The following is a 23264-nucleotide window of genomic DNA, read 5'->3' as shown; positions in this document are numbered from 1 at the left end:
CCAAAACAAAAATGTTTTCTTTTTTTTTTTTTTTTTCCTGAGACGGAGTCTTGCTCTGTCACCCAGGCTGGAGTGCAGTGGCATGATCTCGGCTCACTGCAACCTCCGCCTCCCGGGCTCAAGCGATTCTCCTGCCTCAGCCTCCCTGGTAGCTGGGATTACAGGTGCCCGCCACCACGTCCAGCTAATTTTTGTATTTTTAGTGGAGATGGGTTTCACCATGTTAGTCAGGCTGATCTTGAACCAGATCTGACCTCAGGTGATCCACCCTCCTTGGCCTCCCAGAGTGCTGGGATTACAAGCGTGAGCCACGGCGCCTGGCCCAGAAATGCATTCTTTTTCTGATTATAAAATAATAACCACATGTTTATTACTTTAAAAAACAAACAATATAAGAATGTCTCAAATAGAAGATGAAAATATGATCCTATCCTCCAGATAAAACCATAGTTAACTCTTTCTTATATATCTTCCCAGACATCCATCCATTTATCATATGAATTGTTTTTAACCTACTTTTTCCACTTAGTAATGCGTCGTATCTTTCCCATATCATTACTTACATCTGTATAACAGTATAATTGTTTATACTGAGTACATAGCATTTAATTTTATCTGTATATTGATCAGTCTCATTGATAGTGGTTTAGATTTTTTCCAGTTTGTTGTTACTATGACTAAAACTTTGTGAATATTCTAGTACATATGTCTTTGTATACTGGTCCAGTGCTTGCTTTTGGATAAATTCTTAGAAGTAGAATTGTTGAAATAGGTATTCCATGAATATTAAAGAAAACATTCCCAGTAAATAGCTATAATTTGGTAATTGGCTATAGTATATGTTATAGTTGATTTTGATTTATTCATTGTTTGTTTTTCATCAGCCACATTTGCTGTAGGCTATTGTTTAGCTTTAGACTTTCCAACTGATACATATTGGATTACTAGAAGAGTAAACAACATGGACACATGCTTTGAAAATGTATGGTTTTATGTTTGAAATTTAGTTTGGTTAGTTATTATCCAGTACATACAATAGCTGCTGAAAGAAAAGTTTGATATAGAGAGCAAGTCCACATAGTGCTTTATATTTCTGTGTAGCTATATTTTCAACTCTAGTGGGCAGTACGTGTATTTGTTAAATAACTAAAATATGCTTCATTGGAAGTATAATTCATTATATTGACAGAATTGTTTCATCTGCTAATTTACATTAAAATATCTTCTGGATACTAAACTTGATTAGTATCTATAGAGTTCTGTTCATTGCTTATTATGCAACAGAATTTCGCTTTGTGCCAAATTTAAAAAACACAAGGTAAAATAATGACAGTGGAGGAAAAATTGACAGTGTGATATAGTGTGAAAAGCATGGGTTTTAGAGATAGATTCTGGCTCTTAAATTAACTGAAATTTATTAATGATGTGTCGGTGTAGGTTTGAGTACAAATGTACTCCTCTTGTAGAGGATGTTGATAGTGGGGAGTCTGTGCGTGTGTGGGGGCAGGAGGCCTGGGACATATGGGTAATTTCTACCTTCTGTTCAATTTTGCTGTGAACCTAAAACCTCTCTAAAAAATAAAGTCTATCAGAAAAAGTTAACTGCTACTTTGGGCAGTGCATTTAATCTTCCTTAACCTTACTTTTCTTATCTATACAATAGGATAGTGAAAAGAGATGACACATGCAAAGGAAATGGCCATTTCTCTCTTTTTTTTTTTAATGATATTTTACTATAGAGATTTTAGGATGTATACAAATAGGCAGAACTGTATAATAAACTCTGTTGTACCCACCACCCAAACCCAGTCATCAACCCATGTCCAATCGCATCTCTTCTATTTTTCCCTCCTTTATATTTTTGAAGTATATTCTAGACATAACATGATTTTATTCATGTTTAATAGTAACTATAAAAGTTATGGACTCTTTTTTTTTTTTTTTTTTGAGACAGAGTCTCGCTCTATCGCCCAGGCTGGAGTGCAGTGGCCGGATCTCAGCTCACTGCAAGCTCCGCCCCCCGGGTTCACGCCATTCTCCTGCCTCAGCCTCCCAAGTAGCTGGGACTACAGGTGCCCGCCACCTCGCCCGGCTAGTTTTTTGTATTTTTTAGTAGAGACGGGGTTTCACCGTATTAGCCAGCATGGTCTTGATCTCCTGACCTCCTGATCCGCCCATCTCGGCCTCCCAAAGTGCTGGGATTACAGGCTTGAGCCACCGTGCCTGGCCAGGACTCTTAAAATATACAGTACTATTATCACAGCAAAATGAGAATAATCACTCATAAAATGTTCTAATTGTTCAAATTTTTACTTGTCTCACATATTATTTTTTAAACTGTTTGCCTTTAAAAAAAAATTTTTTTTTTTTTTGAGATGGAGTCTCACTCTGTTGCCCAGGCTAGAGTTCAGTGGCATGATCTTGACTCACTGCAACCTTCTCCTCCCAGGTTCAAGCGATTCTTCTGCCTCAGCCTCCTCAGTAGCTGGGATTACAGGCATGCACCATGACGCTCAGCTAATTTTTGTATTTTTAGTAGAGACGGGGTTTCACCATGTTGGCAAGGCTGGTCTTGAACTCCTGACCTCAGGTGATCCACCCGCGTCAGCCTCCCAAAGTGCTGGGATTACAGGCATGAGCCACCACGCCCGGCCTAAAAAATTTTTTTGATTCAAAATCCAAATAAGTTATACACATTGTGATTGATCGATATGCCTTTTAAGTATCTTAATCAGCAAGTTTTCTCTCCTTGTTTTTCTCCTCTGCAATGTATAGGTTGTTTGTCCTTTTAGAATTTTTCACAATCTGGATTTTGCTGGTTCCATCTTTACAATGTAATTTAACATAATCCTTTGAATTTCCTATAAACTGCTAGTGGATCCAAGGGCTTGATCAAATTCAGGCTATTCTTTTTGAACTTACTACAGTTGGTTTTTTGTCCCAAGCACTTCACTGGAATTGTTTTTATCAAGGTCAACAAAGACTTAGCTAAACCCGGTAGTTCCCAAATCTTCATTTTATTTCATCCACATCTAATGACATTTTCTTCTTGAAACACAATTTTCCCCATTTGGTTTTCAGGGTACCACTCTCTCCAGGTCCTCCTCTAACCTTGTTGGCTGTTACTTTTCCAGTTGCTTTGCTGTTTTCATTTCCCTAATTTCTAAATATTGGAAGTATCCTGAGGGTTAGTATTCTGTATCCATGCCACAGTCTGTCTGATCTCTAATCCAGTGGTTTTAAGTAACGTTTATATGCTGAGGACACCTACATTTACACCTCCAGCCTGGACCTCTCCCCTGAACTCCACACTCTTCTAACTGCTTACTATTCATCTACTTGTAGACACCTCAAATTTAGCATGTCCTTAAAATCCTCTTGATTTCCTTTCCAAACTTGCTACTATCACTGAGTCTTTCCTATCTTAGTAAATGACACTTCTGTTCTTTCAGTTGTACAGACCAAAAATCCCTGAGAATGTTTTTCCTTATACCCCATGTCTAGTCCATTTAACAATTCCTGTCAGGCCTACCTTCTAAATGTTTTCCACATCCACATCACTCCCCTAACTGTACTATTGTAATCCTAGCCAACATTATCTTTCACCTAGACAGACACACAGCCTGCTGACTGGTCTCTCTGCTTGTATCCTTACATACAATTTTTCATACAGCAGCTGGAGTGATACTTAAAAAAAAAATTTTAAATCAGATCATAACACTTTTTCACTCAGAACTCAGAGGGCTGACACTATCTAACTTCAAGGCTAACTCTAAAGCTACTGTAATCAAGATAGTGTGGTATTGGTGAAAGAAATGACTAATGGAACAGAACAGAGAGTCCAGCATGGCAGGTTGCAATCCCAATTCTCCTTCTTATTAGCTATAAAAATTTTAGGCAAATTATTTCAGTTTTCCTCGTCTGTAAAATGATTCCTTCCTTTATAGGGTTGGTATGAAGATTAAATGAGATAATGCATGTAAACGCATTTAGCAGGCCAGGCGTGGTGGCTCATGCCTGTAATCCCAGCATTTTGGGAGGCCGAGGTGGGCAGACCATCCTGGGCAACATGGTGAAACCCTGTCTCTATCAGAAATACAAAAACTTAGCCGGGCATGGTGGAAAATAAAAGCATTTAGCACATTGCCTGAGACATAGTCAGAACTTGATAAATTTTAGAATTTGTGCATTTTCTAATTTGATCTTGACAAGTTTCATAAGAAAGAGGCAGGTCAAGTATTTTCATTTTTTAGATCAGGGAACAAATTCAGGGAGAGTATTTGGTGACGGTCAAATGATTAGATAATTGGCAGAGCCAGTACTAAGGGCTAGTACGGAATTTGTACAGTATTACTTATCTCAGGCTAGGATAGGAAAGATTATGCCCTCTGAAGAGACTTTTTTAAAAAACACAAAACAAAATTTAAAAACAAATGATTCAGGCAGCATTTTAGTCTATTTTTGTCTACACTGAATAAAAAGTTAGAGCAATTTTTTATTCCTGATACAAACTCATTCTTTTGATATATTGTTGGATTTAATTTAACATTTTGTTAGGATTTTTGCATGTATATTCATGAATTAGATTAGCTTATGATTTTCCTTTTTTATAGTGTTTTTGTCAGGTTTTAGTACCAGAATTTTTCTGGCATCATAAATTGTATTGAGGTATGTTTACTATTTTTCTGTTCTCTGGAAATGTTTGTATAATATTGGTGTTATTTTTTTCCTTAAATGTTTGGTAAAATTCTCTAGTGAAGCCATCTGGATCTGGAATCTTTTTGTATGTGTGTGGAAGTATTTTAAATTGTGGATTTAACTTATTTGGAGGACTTTTAATATTTTTTTAAATGTAATTTTTAGTTTATTCAGATAATAGTCGTTTATTAATTTGTTGTTTGAATTTTGATTAACAAAGCTGTATTTTGAGCTTCAAAAATTTAATGCTGGACATCACTTAGGTTTTCTTTAAAATTTTTTGATAAAAAATGTAAAATATACATACCATTAAATTTAACATCTTAACCATTTTTGTGTACAGTCACTAGTGTTCTGTACATTCACAGTGTTGTGCAACCAATCTCCACAACTCTTTTCATTTTGTAAAACTGAAACTATATCCATTTAACAATGCCCTGTTTGCTCATGTCTCAGCTCCCGGCAACCACACATCTACTTCCTGTTTTTTATGAAATTGACTACTCTAGGTACCTCATGTAAGTGGACTCATATAAATCATATAGTGTTTGTCATTCTGTGACCGGGTTTTTTTTTTTTTTTTTTTTTGAGATGGTATCTCGCTCTGTTGCCCAGGCTGGAGTGCAGTGTTGTGATCTCAGCTCACTGCAGCCTCCACCTCCCAGGTTCAAGTGTTTCTCCTGCCTCAGCCTCCCAAGTAGCTGGTGGCTACAGGTTCGCACAACCACACCTAGGTAATTTTTTTTTTTTGTATTTTTTTGGTGGAAATAATGTTGCATCTCCACCAAATGAGCTCACTGTGGCCTCGAACACCTGGGCTTAAGTGATCCTTCTACCGTGGCCTCCCAAAGCGCTAGGATTCCAGGCATGAGCCACCATGCCCTGCCCTTTCTTCTACTTTCTTTAACTTTGCTTTGCTGTTGGTCTCACACTCTTTAGATCTGACTTGTGCTTGCTCATGGTCACCTTGGTTTGTGCCCTTTGCAGAACAGTTTTTCAGAGGCATACAGTTTTCTTTGTGTTTATTTTTAATGAAGAGAGGAAATCTGGGGTGATAGAAGTTGAAGTGTTAGGAATGATGTCATCTTGCAGAACTAGGTTTTAACCATTATCAGCTGTACTTATAATTCTAATATACTCTGGTCGACAAGGCTTTGGAATACAGCTTATAACTGTGACTTTTGTTTTTCCCCTTCCCCTGGCAGGACCCGCTGGGGCCCAGCCCCTACTCATGGTGCCCAGAAGACCTGGCTATGGCACCATGGGCAAACCCATTAAACTTCTGGCTAACTGTTTTCAAGTTGAAATCCCAAAGATTGATGTCTACCTCTATGAGGTAGATATTAAACCAGACAAGTGTCCTAGGAGAGTGAACAGGTAAGAATCGTGAAACTGCAAAGATCTTTTGCTGTTTTTTTCCTTAATAGTTATCCATGTTTATCTTGTGTATCTAAATAACAATTACAGTGTGTAACAGTTTGACCAAGAACATCTGGTAATTTGTTTTAAAATTGGTTGTACTTGAGAGGTGTGATAGTGGGGAAAAAATCTTTGAAATTATTTTATTATAACATGAGCTCACATTTTCCCTGTGATAATAGAAAAGATCCAAGTTATTTTTACATGCTCCTGAAATCAGGCTGCACATCATGAGCACATCATTTTCCTTGCTGTTAGGTAATATGTCTGTGCTTGCTTTTTTCTCCTCACCTACCTTATGCACCACTTTCATAATGTTCCCTTTAAGATGATGGTAGTGATGATAGCAGTGGGGAGTAGAAATAGTGGTTTCATGTTTTCTTTTCTCCTTTCCCAATTCCCGACTGTTTCTTACTATTATATAGGAATAAGTACAGATGGTATATAAAGATTTATCAGCCTGTTTTCAGTAAGCTTCCTCTCGCCTCCCCAAAATGCCATTTATATTCCTGGATGTGGTTTAGGTAATACAGGAAATATAAGAGGAATTTATGATTGGGTATATACTATGTATATATTTAGTATATATTTAGTATTATATACTAAATATAAGAGGAATTTATAATTGGGTATATTGGATTTTGTTTTTAAAAAGAAAGACAGCACATTTAAAAAAAAATGTGATATTCAGTTTAGCATTTTGGTTTCTATGATCCCAGCCTTTTCTTATTCAATAAATGTTATTAAGAGTCTTCATTTAAGACATTTAAGAAAAAGAATGTTGTTTCTCTCAAGAAATTTGTAATTTGGTAGAGGAGATAAGATACCTAAGAAGTATGAAGGTATTTTTCTTGGGCTTGTCATCCTAATTGTTAATATTTCTGCTATACCTGAAAATGAATGAGCACTAAAAGACTTTGTGATAACATGTTAAAAAACAACAATACCTATAGGAATGTTGTAATTAACATGTAATGCAGAGTTCTTTGTGAGGTCAGGAAGACTCGTAGAGTATTACAGTTGGAAGGAACCTCTTAAGAAGTTAACTAATCCAATACCCTTTTTATTTATAGCTGAAATCCAGAAAGGTTAAGGGATTTAGTCAAGAACACGTTTCAAGTAGGAAAGGTGAAACCAGAACTCCAGAATCCTGACTTGGTAGTCATTAGGAAGTATTTTGTAAAGGAAGAAGTTAATCTAAGACAATTGGTAAAATTTTGGTTAGCTGTAGTAAAAATAACATACATATAATTTTATTTATTTATTTGTTTGTTTATTTATTTTTGAAGGAAGGATAGCAGTAACAAAAGCATAATGGTTGAGAAGAACCAGGTGTATTGAGTGTGAACCAGGCTTAAGGGGAAGGTTCTCTGCGTTACATGTTAATTACAACATTCCTATAGGTGTTGTTGGTTTTTTTTTTTTTTAACATGTTATCAGATACTACTTTAAGATACTATCTGTGAATAGATAGATGACTCCTAATCTTGCCCTTGCCTCTACCTCTTTCCTAAACTTCAGATTGAATGTTCCTAAAGTGAACAACGCAAGTCAAAAGAGTAGTGCCCTACTCTTCTGTGACCTCGTAGTACTTGGTGTATGCTTCCATTATGGCGTTTTTAGTGCATGTGGTTATTTTTCTCCCTTTCCCTAGTATAACCTCTTCGTGAAAAGTAGTGTTTTTTTTAATCATGTTTGTCACCCCATGTCAGCTCAGTGATTGGCACATAATACTCAGTAAAGTGAATGAAATGCTTGTAAAATGGCATGAGTGTGATGATAGGGGACAGGAAAGAAAACTGGATGTTCTAGAGGGCTGTTATACTGGAACATGGGTTTTTCAGTGCCCTACTCTTATCTCCTAGGATCTTAGGCTAGTCTTTGTCTTGGTCTCCCTTCACTGTCTTTTATATCTTTCTGTGAGCCGTCATCCACTTATGGGGACTTAACTGACTCATGCTGTACTCTCATGGAGATTCCCTTTTTCTTTTTTCTCAAAACTGGGTCATTAATGTGTAGATTTGAGTGAAGGATAATGCTGACCCTTCTGGTAGACATTTACATTTTAAAAAGGCATTTATTAAGCTGGGCCATGGGCCTGTAGTCCCAGCTACTCTGAAGGCTGAGGTGGGAGGATTACTTAAGCCCAGCAGTTAAGGTTGCAGTGTGTTGTGTTTGTGCCTGTGAATAGCCACTGCACTCTAGCCGGGGCAACATAGTGAGACCACGTATCTAAAAAATAAATAAAAATAAAAAGGCATTAGTTAAGTAAAGATCTGGAGCTTGAGGAAGGTCAATTTAAGTTTTTTTAGTATGCCAAATGAGTTACAAGGAAATGATGTGGTGGTAAAAATATTAAGTAAAAGGAATAGAAATTTTTTTTTTTTTTTTTTTTTGAGATGGAGTCTTGCGCCATTGCCCAGCCTGGAGTGCAGTGGCGCAATCTCCGCTTACTGCAGCTTCCACCTCCCAGGTTCAAGCAGTTCTCCTGCCTCAGCTTCCCGAGTAGCTGGGATTGCAGGCGCCCGCCACCACGACCAGCTAATTTTTTGTACTTTTAGTGGAGATGGGGTTTCACTATGTTGGCCAGGCTGGTCCTGAACTCCTGACCTTGTGATCCGCCCTCCTCAGCCTCCCAAAGTGCTGGGATTACAGGTGTGAGCCACTGTGCCCTGCCGGAGCAGAATTGTTTATTACATTTATTCTTTCTCTTGCCTAACATTTTTGGTTTTTTTTTTTTGGTGGGGGGGTGGGTAAAGGAGAATTTGTGTATTATATATGTGTATATAAAGTTGTATAGCATAGAATTTCATATTTATGTGCTCAATGTATTAAGTTTGTGAGAAAATTGGTGTGGTACATTCTGGTTTTAACTTACGATTCTTTTGACATCCTTAATTACATTCCGTCTTTAGGTTGCTTTATCTTACATTTTTTTGCCGGTACCAGTAATTTAGATTTGTAATTTAAATGTCTCCAAGTGGGAAGTTTTTAAATTTTTCTCATTAAAATTTTAATCATTTTATCATGTTTTTGAGTTTTTTTTTTTAGTATTATTATTATTTTCTTTTTTTTTTTTTTTTAGATGGATGGAGTTTTGCTGTCATTGCCTAGGCTGGAGTGCAATGGCACAATCTCTACTCACTGCAACCTCTGCCTCCCGGGTTTAAGTGATTCTCCTGCCTCAGCCTCCTGAGTAGCTGGAATTACAGGCATGTGCCACCATGCCCAGCTAATTTTGTGTTATTAGTAGAGACAGGGCTTCTCCATGTTGGTCAGGCTGGTCTCAAACTCCCGACCTCAGGTGATCCACCCGCCTCGGCCTCCCAACGTGCTGGGATTATAGGCGTGAGCCACCACACCCGGCCCAAGTTTTTATAGGAACTGTAGGACTTGTTTGGAATTCCAAAAATGGCGTAAATCAGCTTTATACTTTGTTAATAATATTGCTTTGATTTAATATCAACATCTGCAAAACTTATTCCATTTTCTTCAGCTGACTTGCTTTTGTCTTCAGTTTTTACAGTATTACTGCATGACTAGTCAGTTAAAACTTGGTGGTCTTCTGAAACTGGTGTGGTGGCTCAGTTCCTATGCTTCAACAACTGGAATTCTAGGCATTAGAAGGGACTAGATAGAACTTAACAATTCGTTTTCAATATTAGCAAAACAGTTAAGGGACAGAATGCAGTGGTTCAGTTATGTCTAATTTAACTTATCCAAAATATTAAATTGTTTTATTTCTTTTTTTAAAAAGTCAGGGTCTCAATCTGTCTCCCAGGCTTTGAAGCGCAGTGGCACAGTCATAGCTCACTGCGTTCTCAACCTCCTGGACTCCAGTGATCCTTCCACTTAAGCCTCCTAGCTGGAACTACAGGCACCACCACACCAAGATCATTTAAAAATTTTTTTATTTACAGGAGATGAAGTCTCCCCATGTTGCCCAGGCTGGTTTTGAACTCCTGAGCTCGAGTGATGCTCCCAAAGTGCTGGGATTACAGGCAGCTACTCGGGAGACTGAGGCAAGACAATCTCTTGAACCCGGGAGGCAGAGGTTGCAGTGAGGCGACATCATGCCACTGCACTCTAGCCTGGCGACAGAGTAAGATTCCGTCTCAAAAAAAAAAAAAATTTTATATTGTTGCCTTCTATAAAGTCATAGTTATTCTCTTCTTAGTGACTTAAATTTTTTAATACTTAAATTAACATGCATGAAGTTTTTCTTGTCCACATGCCACATGAACAAATATTTGGCACTAAGGCATTAATCATCATAGTAGAAAGACATAGCCAAACAATTGCCCCTTTCAGTTGGAGTCCTCTTAGGCATAATATCCAGGAAATGCTGGTGAATCATTTTGTGGGTCAACCTTTCTACAAATTTATTCTTTAGATTTTCTGTCCATTGCTTTTTTTGTCCTTTCCTCACTCCGTTTTGTGTTGGGGGACAAGTGGGGGAAGGAGATTCTTTCCTTCCTTCTTTTCCCCCTATTAAATGATTTTGATTGAAAGTAAGCTTTTGGTAAAAGAGTATGTATGTTAAGTATATTTCAAATGTTACTAGTTTCTAATAGGTGAATGGTTTCCGTATTTTTAGAAACATTATGACCCAGAGTATAAATTCTGTAACTTGAGACTTTATGCTAGTTTGTCCAACCTCTAAATATACCTTGAATAGATAGTATATGTATTTATTCAAAACCATTAAATAATGGAATAAATACATGTTAAAAATTATATATACAGCATGATTATAACTACATTATTTTAAAGCATGAATAAAAATTTGAAGGAATCTTAAAATAGTAGTAGATTGTGGTTGCATTTTTATTTTATTTATTTGTAGACAGAGTCTCACTCTGTCGCCCAGGTTAGAGTGTAATGGTGTGTTCTCAGCTCACTACAACCTCCACCTCCCAGGTTCAAGCAATTCTCCTGCCTCAGCCTCCTGAGTAGTTGGAATTACAGGCGCCTGTGCCCAGCTAGTGGTTTTTTTGTTTGTTTGTTTTGAGACGGAGTCTCTCTCTGTCTCCCAGGCTGGAGTTCAGTGGCGCCGTCTCGGCTCACTGCAAGCTCCGCCTCCTGGGTTCACACCATTCTCCTGTCTTAGCCTCCCAAGTAGCTAGGACTACAGGTGCCCGCCACCACACCCAGCTAATTTTTTTGTATTTTTGGTAGAGACGGGGTTTCACCGTGTTAGCCAGGATGGTCTCGATCTCCTGACGTCGTGATCCCCCCGCCTCGGCCTCCCAAAGCACTGGGGTTACAGGCATGAGCCACCACGCCCAGCCTAATGTTTGTATTTTTAGTAGAGACGGGGTTTCGCCATGTTGATCAGGCTGGTCTCAAACTCCTGACCTCAGGTGATCCACCCGCCTTGGCCTCCCAAAATGCTAGGATCACAGGCGTGAGCCACTGTACCCGGCCATGGTTGCATTATTTTGGTTCAGCTTTCTTTTACAAATTAAACATCATTTTTACTACTGTTACTGTTAATATTCTATGATGATTAATAATATGCTAAATATTTCTGCATATTTCATATTGATATAATGTTTAATACTGATGATTGAGTTTTATTTTATTTATTTATTTTGAAACAGGGTCCCGCTCTGTCACCCAGGCTGGAGTGTAGTGGCACGATCACAGTTCACTGCAGCCTTGACCTCCCCAGGCTCAAGCAATCCTCCCACCTCAGCCTCCTAGGTAGCTGAGACCAGGAGCATGCCTGGCTAATTTTTCTACTTTTTGTAGACACAGAGTTTTGCCATGTTTCCCAGGCTGGTCTCAAACTGATGGGCTCAAGACATCCACCCATCTTGGCCTTTCAAATTGCTGGGATTATAGGCATGAGCCACTGCACCCAGGCAGATGATTGAATTTTAGAAAAAAGTAAATCTATATTGATCCAATTTTGGCTTTTCAAATGGAAATCTCAGAGCAGCAATGTGTTTAAAAAAACTCCTTTTCTGCTGTTAGGAATGTCATTTTTATAGTGTTATAGTTGGATAGTATGCCAAGAGGGGGCATATTTCCTTTTAAATAACTTGATGGATATATAATTTACATGCCATAATTCACCCATTTAAAATGTACACCTCAATGGTTTTTAATATATTTCCAGAGAGGATGTACAGCCATTATTTCAATCTAATTTTAGAACATTTCATCCTCTCAAAAAGAAACCCCATACTCATTAGCAGTCACTGCCCATTACTACCTCCCCACAGTCCTTGCAAACCACTAATCTACTTTCTTTCTCTGTAGATTTGCCTGTTCTGGATCTTTCTTTCTTTGTTTCCTTCTTTCCTTTCTTTCTTTTCTTTTTCTTTTCCTTTCTTTTCTTTCCTTTCTTTCCTTCTTTCTTTCTTTTTCCTTTCGTTCCTTTCCTTCCTTTTTTTCTCTTTCTTTTCTCTTTCTTTCCCTCCCTCCCTCCTTCCTTCCTCTCTTTCTTTCCCTCCCTTCCTTCCTTCCTTCCTTCCTTCCTTCCTTCCTTCCTTCTTTCCCTCCCTCCCTCCCTTCTTTCTTCCTTTCCTTTCCCTTTCCCTTTCCCTTCCCCTTCCCCTTCCCCTTCCCCTTCCCTTCCCTTTCCTTTCCTTTCCTTTCCTTTCCGACAGACAGAGTCTCGCTCTGTCACCTACGCTACAGTGCAGTGGCTCGATCACGGCTCACTGCAACCTCCGCCTCCTGAGTTCAAGCAGTTCTCCTGCCTCAGCCTCCTGAGTAGCTGGAACTACAGACACCTGCCACCAAGCCTGGTTAATTTTTGTATTTTTAGTAGAGGCGGGATTTCACCATGTTGGCCCGCCTGGGCTCAAACTTGTGACTTCAAATGATCCACCTACCTTGGCCTCCCAAAGTGCTAGGATTACAGGTGTGAGCCACTGCATCCATCTGGATAGTTCTTATAAATGGAATCATATACCATGTGGCCTTTTGTGACTGGCTTCTTTTTGCATAATGATTTCAAGGTTCATTCATGTTGTAGCATGTATCAGTATATTCAGGCACTGCATAACGTTTCAATTACAGACCACATATATGATGGTGGTCCCATAAGATTATAATATCGTATTTTTATTGTACCTTTTTATGTTTAGATACACAAATACCGCTGTGTTACAGTTGCCTACGGTATTCAGTATAGTAATGTGCTGTACAGGTTTGCAGCCCACGAGTAATAAGCCATACCATATAGCTTAGTTGTGTAGTAGGCTCTACTGTCTAGGTATTTGTAAGCACACTCTATGGTATTCACACAACAAAATGATAATGCATTTCCCAGAACATATCCCCATTGTTAAGTGATGCATAACTGTACTTTGTTCCATTGTATGGATATAATACATTTTGTTTATCCATCATTTGATGAACATTTGGGTTGTTGCCATTTTTGGCTACTACAAGTAATGCTGCGATAAACATTCATATGCAGGATTTTGTGTGGACATACATTTTCATTTATTTTGGATATATACCTAAGAGTGATATCATATGATAACTCTATGTTTAACCTTTTGAGAAGCTGCCAGACTCTTTTCCAAAGTGGCTGCACCAGCCAGACATGGTGGCTCACGCCTGTAATCCCAACACTTTGGGAGGCTGAGGCAAAAGGATCGCTTGAGCCCAGGAATTCGAGACCAGCCTGAGCATGTAGTGAGACACCATTTCTATTAAAAAGAAAAAAAAAAAAAAAAGAAGAAAGAAGAAGAAAGTGTCTGCACCATTTTACATTCCGACTAGCAGTGTGTGAAGATAAGTTTTCCCACATTCTCACCAATATTTGTTATTATTTGTCTTTTTAAGAATTACAGCCATCCTAGTGGATGTGAAGTTTTATCTCATTGTCGTTTTGACTTGCGTTTTCCTGATGACTGATATTGAGCATTTTTTCATACACTTATTGGCCATTTGTATATTTTCTTTGGAGAAATGTCTGTTTAGGTCCTTTGCTAATTTTTTTTGAGACAGAGTCTTACTCTATTGCCCAGGCTGGAGTGCAGTGGCAGAATCTCAGCTCACTGCAACCTCCACCTCCCAGGTTCAAGCAATTCTCCTGCCTCAGCCTCCTGAGTAGCAGAGACTACAGGTGAACACCACCATGCCTGGCTAAGTTTTGTAGTTTTTAGTAGAGATGGGGTTTCACTATATTGGCCAGGCTGGTCTCGAACCTCTGACCTCAGGTGATTCACCCGCCTCACCCTCCCAAAGTGCTGGGATTACAGGCATGAGCCACTGTGCCTGGCTGCCCATTTTTAAATTGGGTTATTTGTCTTTTTGTTATTGAGTTATAGAAGTTCATTATGTGTTCTAGATAAAAGTCCCTTATTAGATATATGATTTGCAAAATTTTTCTGTTTATACATGTTTTGTGTTCACTGTCTTGATGGTGTCCTTTGAAGCACAAACTTTTTAAATTTTGATGATATCTAACTTGTTTTTTCTTTTGTCGCTTGTGATTTTGTTGTCGTATCTATAGAAGGGCATACTTCTCATTAAAATGATTTAGACAACATACTTCAGAAAACCCTACCAGTAAAAACCAAATGGTGTAGTTTTGAGTGTTTAGTGGTCTTGGGGAAACTATTATACAAAATATGTCAGCTAATAAACAAGTTTTATTTTCCTTTTAATCACTTGGAAGATAGGAAAGCTAACAGATGATAATTATTTCACATCTTGAAATTCTTTTAGAGTGGCGTCTAAATACAATACTAAGTAGAAATTAGCCTTTTGACTAACATTCCGATAATATAGTTGAAATTTGAAGATACTTTCATAAATTAACAAATATTTACACACAAGGGACTAGTACATAGGTATTTTTACCAACATCTACCTATTTGTGTAGATATAAATTATAATAGCTGTATAGTGTTCTATTGTATGAATGTACCTTGATTTGTTTACTTTAACCTGCTCCAATTTTTTTTGTTAGGTTAACTTAAATCTATTTAAACCATTTATCTGAACTTACCACATGTTTATTCCAAGGTACTATGCTATTGGTACTAGATTTACAGGATATATAGAAATTTAAAGATCATTTTTGGATCTTCTCTATGTTTTCATTAACTGTTTACTCCTATTTTGTGTCAGGCACTGTGCTAGGTTCTAGCAATAACAAGATAGATAAAACATGATCTCTTTAAAGATTTTAAATTCCATATGGAGTGACAAATTCTGTGATATGCACATTATGTACTGTGATGAAAGAGTAATGATTCCTGCCTTTGGGTAAGGAGGAGGATGTGGTATATTACATGGTATTTGAGCAAAATAGTTGTATCACAAAAGGTACAGTAAAAATATATAATCTTATGGGACCACCATCATGTATATGGTCTGTAATTGACTGAAAAGTTATGCAGCACCTGCCTCTACTGATATATGCTACAACATGAAGTTGTCCAGTGTACAGGGAGAAAGAATAATCCATATAGAGAGCATGAGCAAAGGTGTGACATGTTGGTGTAACAGAAACAGGCCAGTATAAATAGAGTAACTAGAGCTGAGTCTGAAAAGTTAGCTCGGGAGTAGGTTATCAAGAATCTTAAATCCATTCTAAGGCTTGTGAATTCAGAAATAGTAGAGAGCCAGTGGAACCTTTTAAGCAAATGAAGAACATCTGTATTTAGGACCATACTTGATGACAGTGTGGTGAATGAGAGATGAGAAAGACTCGAGTCTTGGAGAACATTTAGAAGGCTGTTGTAGTAGTCTAGGTCAGTGGTCTTCAAACCATTGATCACACCTCCCCATTAATTAAAATTTGACCATGTACTAAAAAAATACATATAGATATAAATGCACACACATTTCAAAAACTATAATTTATTGATGGGTACTACTGTTTTAATATGTAACTATGGAAAAATTAAAGGTGAGAAAGAAAATTTTGAAATGAACTATTTAAAAATATATTTAAATAACTTGAACTTTTCAGATTAATGGTACAAAAAACCCTGACTGAATGTGTGTCACACACTTAAACTATAAAAAGTTGCAGCATGCCAAAAATGAATAAACGAGAAGTCCACTGTTAACTCTTTTTTTGTTTGTTTGTTTAAATTGAGACAGAGTCTCACTCTGTCACCAAGGCTGGAGTGCAGTGGCGTGAACAGGGCTTACTGCAGCCTCGACTTCCTGGGCCCAAGCAATCCTCCCACCTCAGCCTCCATAGTAGCTGGGGCTACAGGCACATACCACCATGCCGGGCTCATTTTTGTATTTTTTGTAGAAACAGGGTTTCGCCATGTTGCCCAGGCTGACGTTGAACTCTTGGTCTCAAGCGATCTGCACACCTCGGCTTCCCAAAGTGTTGGAATTACAGGCATGAGCCACTGTGTCTGACCTTAACTCTTATGTGTTGCAGAACTCCGGTTACTCTTCTAGGATTCCTGGTGTACCGTGTGTTGCACCTGACCATCTAGTAAGTGAAGGCACCAGTATCAATCCATATTCATGAATATTAGTAAATCTTAATTCCTAATTGTTCGATGAAAATTAAATATAAATACATCTAATTTTTCTTCATACTTCAACATACCCCTTGGCACCTCTGGTACATATTTTTCTGGATTATAGATAATAGGTTCAAAGACACAGTGGCAATAATGATGATGGAGGGCATAGATGGAAGATTCAGAAAAAGAATGAACAATTTAGGTATGTAAGGAAAGGATAGTAATAAGAATGGCTTCATAGTTCCTAGCTTGTGCATTAGTAATGGTTTTAACAGAAATACAGATTCTGAAGGGACCATGTTTTTATATACTAGTTTGAATATTTAGAGGATGAATTGCATTAAGAAACATCAAAATGGCAGAAGTTCAGTAGGTTATTGGAAATAAGTGTCTAGCTAAGTGTCAGGTGATAAGTCAAAATGGAGATTGTGATTCATCAGCATGTAGGTGATAGTTAAAAACTGGAGAAGTATGTAAACATATAAAACAACTGAGACTAGATCTCTGAGATAATATTATTTCAGGTTTGCCAGTGAAGACACACAGAGATTGGAAAGATAGGAGAACCAGGACAAAGTAGAAGCTATTTCAGAAAAGGCAAGATAAAGATCATGATTTTCTTTCTTTTTGTTTTTTTCTCTTTTGGAGATGGAGTCCTGCTCTGTCGCCCAGGCTGGAGTTCAGTGGCATGATCACGTGATCTTGGCTCACTGTAACCTCCGTCTTCCGGGGTCAAGCAATTCTCCTGTCTCAGCCTCCTGAGTAGCTGGGACTACAGGTGCACGTCACTATGCCTGGCTAATTTTTTGTATTTTTAGCAGAGATGGGATTTCACTGTGATGCCCAGGCTGGTCTCAAACTCCTGAGCTCAGGCAATCTGCCCACCTCAGCCTCCCAAAGTGCTAGGATTACAGGCGTGAGCCCCTACACCTGGCCTTAAGGATCATGATTTTCAAGGAACAAAATTTGAGTACAGTGGCAAATGCTAAACAAAGCCAGGCGTGTAAACACTGAAAATTCACCATTACACATGGCTAAGAAGTTGGTAGCCCAGCCTGGTGCAGTGGCTTATGCTTGTAATCCCAGCCCTTTGGGAGGCCAAGGTGGGCAGATAACTTGAACCCAGGAGTTTGAGACCAGCCTGGCCAATATGGTAAAACCCCATCTCTACTAAAAATACAAAAATTAGCCGTACATGGTGGTACACGCCTGTAATCCCAGCTTGGATTACTTGGGAGGCTGAGGTACGAGAATTGCTTGAACCCAGAAGGTGAAGGTTGCAGTAAGCTGAGATCATACCGCTGCACTCCAGCCTGGGCAACAGAGCGAGACTGTCTCAAAAACAAAAAAAAGAAGTCAGTGGCCTGATAAAAAGAACTCACATATGGAATGACTACAAAGATGGTGTGTAGTAAAATGCTCTATATGAGCTGGGCGCAGTGGCTCATGCCTGTAATCCCAGTACTTTGTGAGGCTGAGGCAGGCAGATCACTTGAGGTCAGGAGTTCGAGACCAACCTGGCTAACATGGTGACACCCCGTCTCTACTAAAAATGCAAAAATTAACCGGGTGAGGTGGCAGGCTCTTGTAATCCCAGCTACTGGGGATGCTAAGGCACGAGAATTGCTTGAACCTGGGAGGTGAAGGTTGCAGTGAGCAGAGATTGTGCCACTGCACTCCAGCCTGGGCAACAGAGTGTGACTCCATCTCAAAAAAGCAAAAATGCTCAGTATCGATTTTGTATTATAAAGTGTTAAAATTTTGGCCAAGTGCAGTGGCACATGTGAGGCCTATAATTCCAGCACTTTGGGAGGCCAAGGCAGGAGGAGTGCTTGAGGCCAGGATTTCGAGGCCAGCCTGGGCAACATAGGGAGACCCCTGCTGTATGAAAAACGTAAAAATTAGCCAGATATAATGGTGTACACCTATAGTCCTAGCTACTCAGGAGGCTGAGGTGAGGGGATTGCTCACTTCAGGAGGTGGAAGCTGCAGTGAGCCATGATTGAACCACTGCACTCCATCCTCTGGGTGATAGAACAAGACCTGTATCTTTAAAAAAATAAAAAAGTATTAAAAATTTATCCTGACTGGGTGCGGTGGCTTACGCCTGTAATCCCAGCCCTTTGGGAGGCCAAGGCGGGCAGATCACGAGGTCTGGAGTTCGAGACCAGCCTGGCCAACATGGTGAAATCCTGTTTCTACTAAAAATAAAAAAATTAACCAGGCATGGTGGTGCATGTTTGTAATCCCAGCTACCCAGGAGGCTGAGTCAGAAGAATTGCTTGAACCCAAGAGGTAGAGGTTGCAGTGAGTTGAGATCACGCCATTGCACTCCAGTCTAGGTGACAGAGTAAGACTCCGCATCAAAAAAATATTCTACCCAGCACTTTGGGAGGCCGAGGTGAGCAGACGGATCACTTTAACTCAGGAGTTCAAGACCAGCCTGGGCAACATGATGAAACCCCATCTCTACAAGAAATACAAAAATTAGCTGGGCATGGTGGCACACTCCTGTAGTCCCAACTACTCGGGAGGTTGAGACAGGAGGATGGCTTGAGCCCAGCAGGCAGAGGTTGCTGTGAGCTGAGATTGCACCACTGCACTCCAGCCTGGGCGTCAGAGCCAGACCTTGTCTCAAAAAAAACAAGAAAAAAGAAAAAAGATCTAAAATATAATCCCTCTCTTCTCTATTTTGCATACCTTAAAGTTTATCTTGTTGCTAAGTATTTATTGGCTACCTTCTCTGCTAATAACCACAGAGTTACAAAGATAAGTTAGAGATTGGAAGGATACAAAGAGAGACTGCCAGCTGTTTTTGTTGTGTTTTGTAAACCTCTGGATGATTTTGACATTTTGTTATACTTTAGCAGTCTTCTTTCTGTCTATACTGTAGTGACACAGTCGTTTATTGTAGCCATGGGTAATGTCAATCAACTTTTGGGGAAAATATTCTTTCATGTTATCTTCTGTAGACTAGAATAATATTTTTCATTCTGTCTTTTGAGAGCAGAGAATTAAGAGGTACCTAATAAAGTGAGATGGAGGTGGATCTCTGTAAGCTTATAGTAATTACAACTCACAGGAAAATAATTTGCTCTCCTCTTTTTTACATTAAAGTTTCTGCCTCCTACCATTTTTCTGCTGTATAAGTCAGGTGGCAAAATGGGACTTAATGAAATTACTATTAAATTTTACTTTATAGTCTGTGCACCAGAGCATGATGGAGTCAAAAGAGTTGATATCAGAATATAGGAAGTAGTGATTGAGGTAAGGGTAGTAGAATAGGCTGTACTCCTTTAGAAGATCTAATGTATGCAGGTAGATTTCATTTTTGGAGTAATTACCAGTTATTCTTAAGGTTTCTTAAATTCTAGCTTGACGTTCTAAAAAACGCACCACAGTGTAATTCTGCAAGTATTCTTTTCTTCTCAGACTAAGGTTATTAGTGAAAGGAAGCCACTAAAGATTGGTTAGATGTTCTTATCCGTGTTTACTCAGATTTTGTTTCCCAAATTACTTTGCCAATCACTGTTTTAGAAGTTAAAATATTTTATGAATTTTTTTAGTCTAGTTTTACTACTTATGGTAAGCTAAGAACTGGTTTAACAATATACACTTAAATATTTTGCTAAAAGTACTATATTTGAACAAAAGATTCCACTCCTAACTCTGTTGTTATAATAAAAGACTAATGTCATAAAATATAGAGGAAACCCAGTTATCAGTTTATGTTAATTACCAGAATTATTCATTTTTTGTGTTAATTTACTGTGTTTGATGCTAAAACATTGTAGTGTATTCATTTGTTATTTGGAATACTTCAGTATAATTCTTAAAATATATTTGTGAGATAATTATGCTTAAATTTTAATAGAAAAATATTATACATGTTTGCTTTTTTTAATCTCCAAATTATTTTCATTAATATTCTATTTGGTTCCCGAGACTGTTACCTCATTTTTATTGATAAAGAAACTCAAATCAGAGAGGTTAAATAACTTTCTTAACAACTTAGTGACAGAATGGGACTAAAAACTCATGCCTACTTATTTCAGTACTTATATTATCATATATTTTAAAGGTTTCTCAGGTTGGTAGTTTCCCAATTCCAAGTTTCATTGTAATACAATAGCACCTTTGCTACTGTAGCTGACTAGATGGCTTAGGACACTAGATAAATTACTATTTTAAAGAGTATTTTTCTCTAGTTCTACATGCCTACCTGTTAAAGATTCTAATAAACTACGCTTTTCCATAATATCCTTTAAGATAAGAAATGAGAATTTGCTCTCCCTAGGTTTGTCATTTTGTTAGCTTGCACACTAAAATATGCTGGATGCCTATATTCCCAGTTAATCAGAAGGCCAAGGCAGGAGGATCACTTGAGCCCAAGAGTTCTAGGTTACAGTGAGCTATGATCACATCACTGCACTCGAGTCTGGGCAACAGAGCAAGACCTGGTCTCAAAAAAAAATTTTTTTTCTTTTTTTCGCTAAAAGTCTAAATATATGGATCTGGCCAGGCATGGTGGCTCACATGTGTAATCTCAACACGCTGGGAGGCTGAGACAGGAGGATTGCTTGAACCCAGGAGTTCGAGACCAGCATGGGTAACATAGTGAGACCCCATCTCTTTAAAAAAAAAAATCTAAATATATGAATTAATTGCATCATATTAGTGAGAGGTTAAAAAAATAATAACTGGTGGCCCTCATGAAAGATGACTCTCTTTGTAGCATAGGTTTTGTCAGTTATGAACTTAAAAAACTGTCGAGTGAAAAAATTAACCAGTATACTATAGAATTCCAATCCTTTTTCCTTAAGACTCTGAATTAAATTGTCAAATGTAAGTGTAATTATTCATAAGAGTAATATTTAATGCCATGATATGATTTACCGTGATAAAATTTACAATGTTTCATTATTTGGTATTTTTAAAATTAAATTTTACTATAAGAGGGTATCGCAGATACTTCATTTTAATCTTAAATTTGTATCTTCTCTGACCGTTGGTCATATAGCAGCTCTTTGAACAGTTCTAGCAAAGATGAACTCAGGTACTTTATAAGGTAGTGTAATTTACTTTTGAATAACTGGTGGTTAGAAAATCGTGAAAATTTTGCTCCAAAATCTGTCTAATGTTCCAACTATTTTTCCTAGTTCTTTCTACTCAGTTTTTCACATGACAATCTATCAAAATAGCCAAAGATTTATTCTGTAATTTTCTTTTGAGTCTTTCCTATTCCAGACTAAAAATCCTTGGTTTGATTTATTTTTACTCATATTACATGATCTTCTATGAGGATTGCCTCCTTCTCGTTATATTTGAATTTTTAGGGTCTTACATTTTTCACAAATTCAACAGAGTACTCCAAGATGTAAAATGATCTGTTTTAATATATGGTGGGATAGTTACCTGCCTTATTATGTGGGTTATCTGAGTACTTAAATATATGCAACCTCAGTTTTTTACTTTTGAGGAAGCCACATCATACTGTTAGCTCATTTGGGGCTTGTAGTCATTTAGAGCCCTTTTCCACAGCAGCAGTGGGTAAGTTGAGATTTTCTAATTTGTTCTTATTACAATTGAAGTGTTCAGACGTAAGTGTTTAGGTATTACAGTTACCCTTATTATGTTTCTTCTTCATTTTGTTCATTGTTGTAGTTAGTAGCTTTTAACATACTAATGTATGTTTTTTTTTTTTTTTTTTTGAGGCGGAGTCTCGCTCTGTCACCTGGACTGGAGTGCAGTGGCCAGATCTCAGCTCACTGCAAGCTCCGCCTCCTGGGTTTACACCATTCTCCTGCCTCAGCCTCCCGAGTAGCTGGGACTACAGGCGCCCGCCACCTCGCCCGGCTAGTTTTTGTATTTTTAGTAGAGACGGGGTTTCACCGTGTTAGCCAGGATGGTCTCGATCTCCTGACCTCGTGATCCGCCCGTCTCGGCCTCCCAAAGTGCTGGGATTACAGGCTTGAGCCACCGCGCCCGGCCACTAATTTATGTTTTTAACATGCTAGTCATGTCCTCCAAGTATGTGTTGTTGGAGGTTTCTTAGCCAACAGGTGTTTATTAATTACTTACTGTATGTAGGGCACTAGATATGCTTCCTTTCTGTATGGTATTGATAGTTTTCTAAGGTAGAAAATTATTCCAGTGTTCAAGTATACTTAGAAAAAGTAGGAAACTTACCCTGCCCCGTAATAAACACTCTAGTAATAGTGAAAACATATGGTACTGGCCAGGCGTGGTGGCTCACGCCTGTAATCCCAGCACTTTGGGAGGCCGAGGCGGGTGGATCACGAGGTCAGGAGATTGAGACCATCCTGGCTAACACGGTGAAACCCCGTCTCCACTAAAAATACAAAAAATTAGCTGGGCGTGGTAGCAGGTGCCTGTAGTCCCAGCTACTCGGGGGGCTGAGGCAGGAGAATGGCATGAACCCAGGAGGCGGAGCTGCAGTGATACGAGATCGCGCCACTGCACTCCAACCTGGGTGACAGAGCGAGACTCCGTCTCAAAAAAAAAAAGAAAACATATGGTACTGGCACAAGAACAGACAAACAGAACACTGGGACAGTATAGAGAACTCAGATTGATTTATCAATGAATCAAGTGAATGAGATAAAAATGCCATTACAAATAGATTAGTTAAGTATAAGCTTGATTTAGTAGGTGGCATGA

General features: G+C 38.4%; 1 protein-coding gene across 2 annotated transcripts in view; it reads left to right on the top strand.

Moving 5' to 3' along the window:
* The window catches only part of LOC111555812 (argonaute RISC catalytic component 3), a 123834-nt gene that overhangs the window by 6866 nt on the left and 93704 nt on the right, over positions 1 to 23264 (top strand). The window contains exon 2 of one of the 2 annotated variants that reach the window (XM_023232170.2): positions 5904 to 6075. In XM_023232170.2, the coding sequence (XP_023087938.1) occupies positions 5904 to 6075 (172 nt within the window). Of the gene's footprint in view, positions 1 to 5903; positions 6076 to 10163; positions 10220 to 23264 lie in introns of those variants that run through there. The other variant, XM_023232171.1, reaches the window with a different exon arrangement.

The sequence above is a fragment of the Piliocolobus tephrosceles genome, chromosome 1 (genome assembly GCF_002776525.5).
Source record: "Piliocolobus tephrosceles isolate RC106 chromosome 1, ASM277652v3, whole genome shotgun sequence".
NCBI classification, from domain to species: domain Eukaryota; kingdom Metazoa; phylum Chordata; class Mammalia; order Primates; family Cercopithecidae; genus Piliocolobus; species Piliocolobus tephrosceles.
Note: the sequence above shows the minus strand (reverse complement) of the source record. Positions and strands in the feature narration are given on the sequence as shown.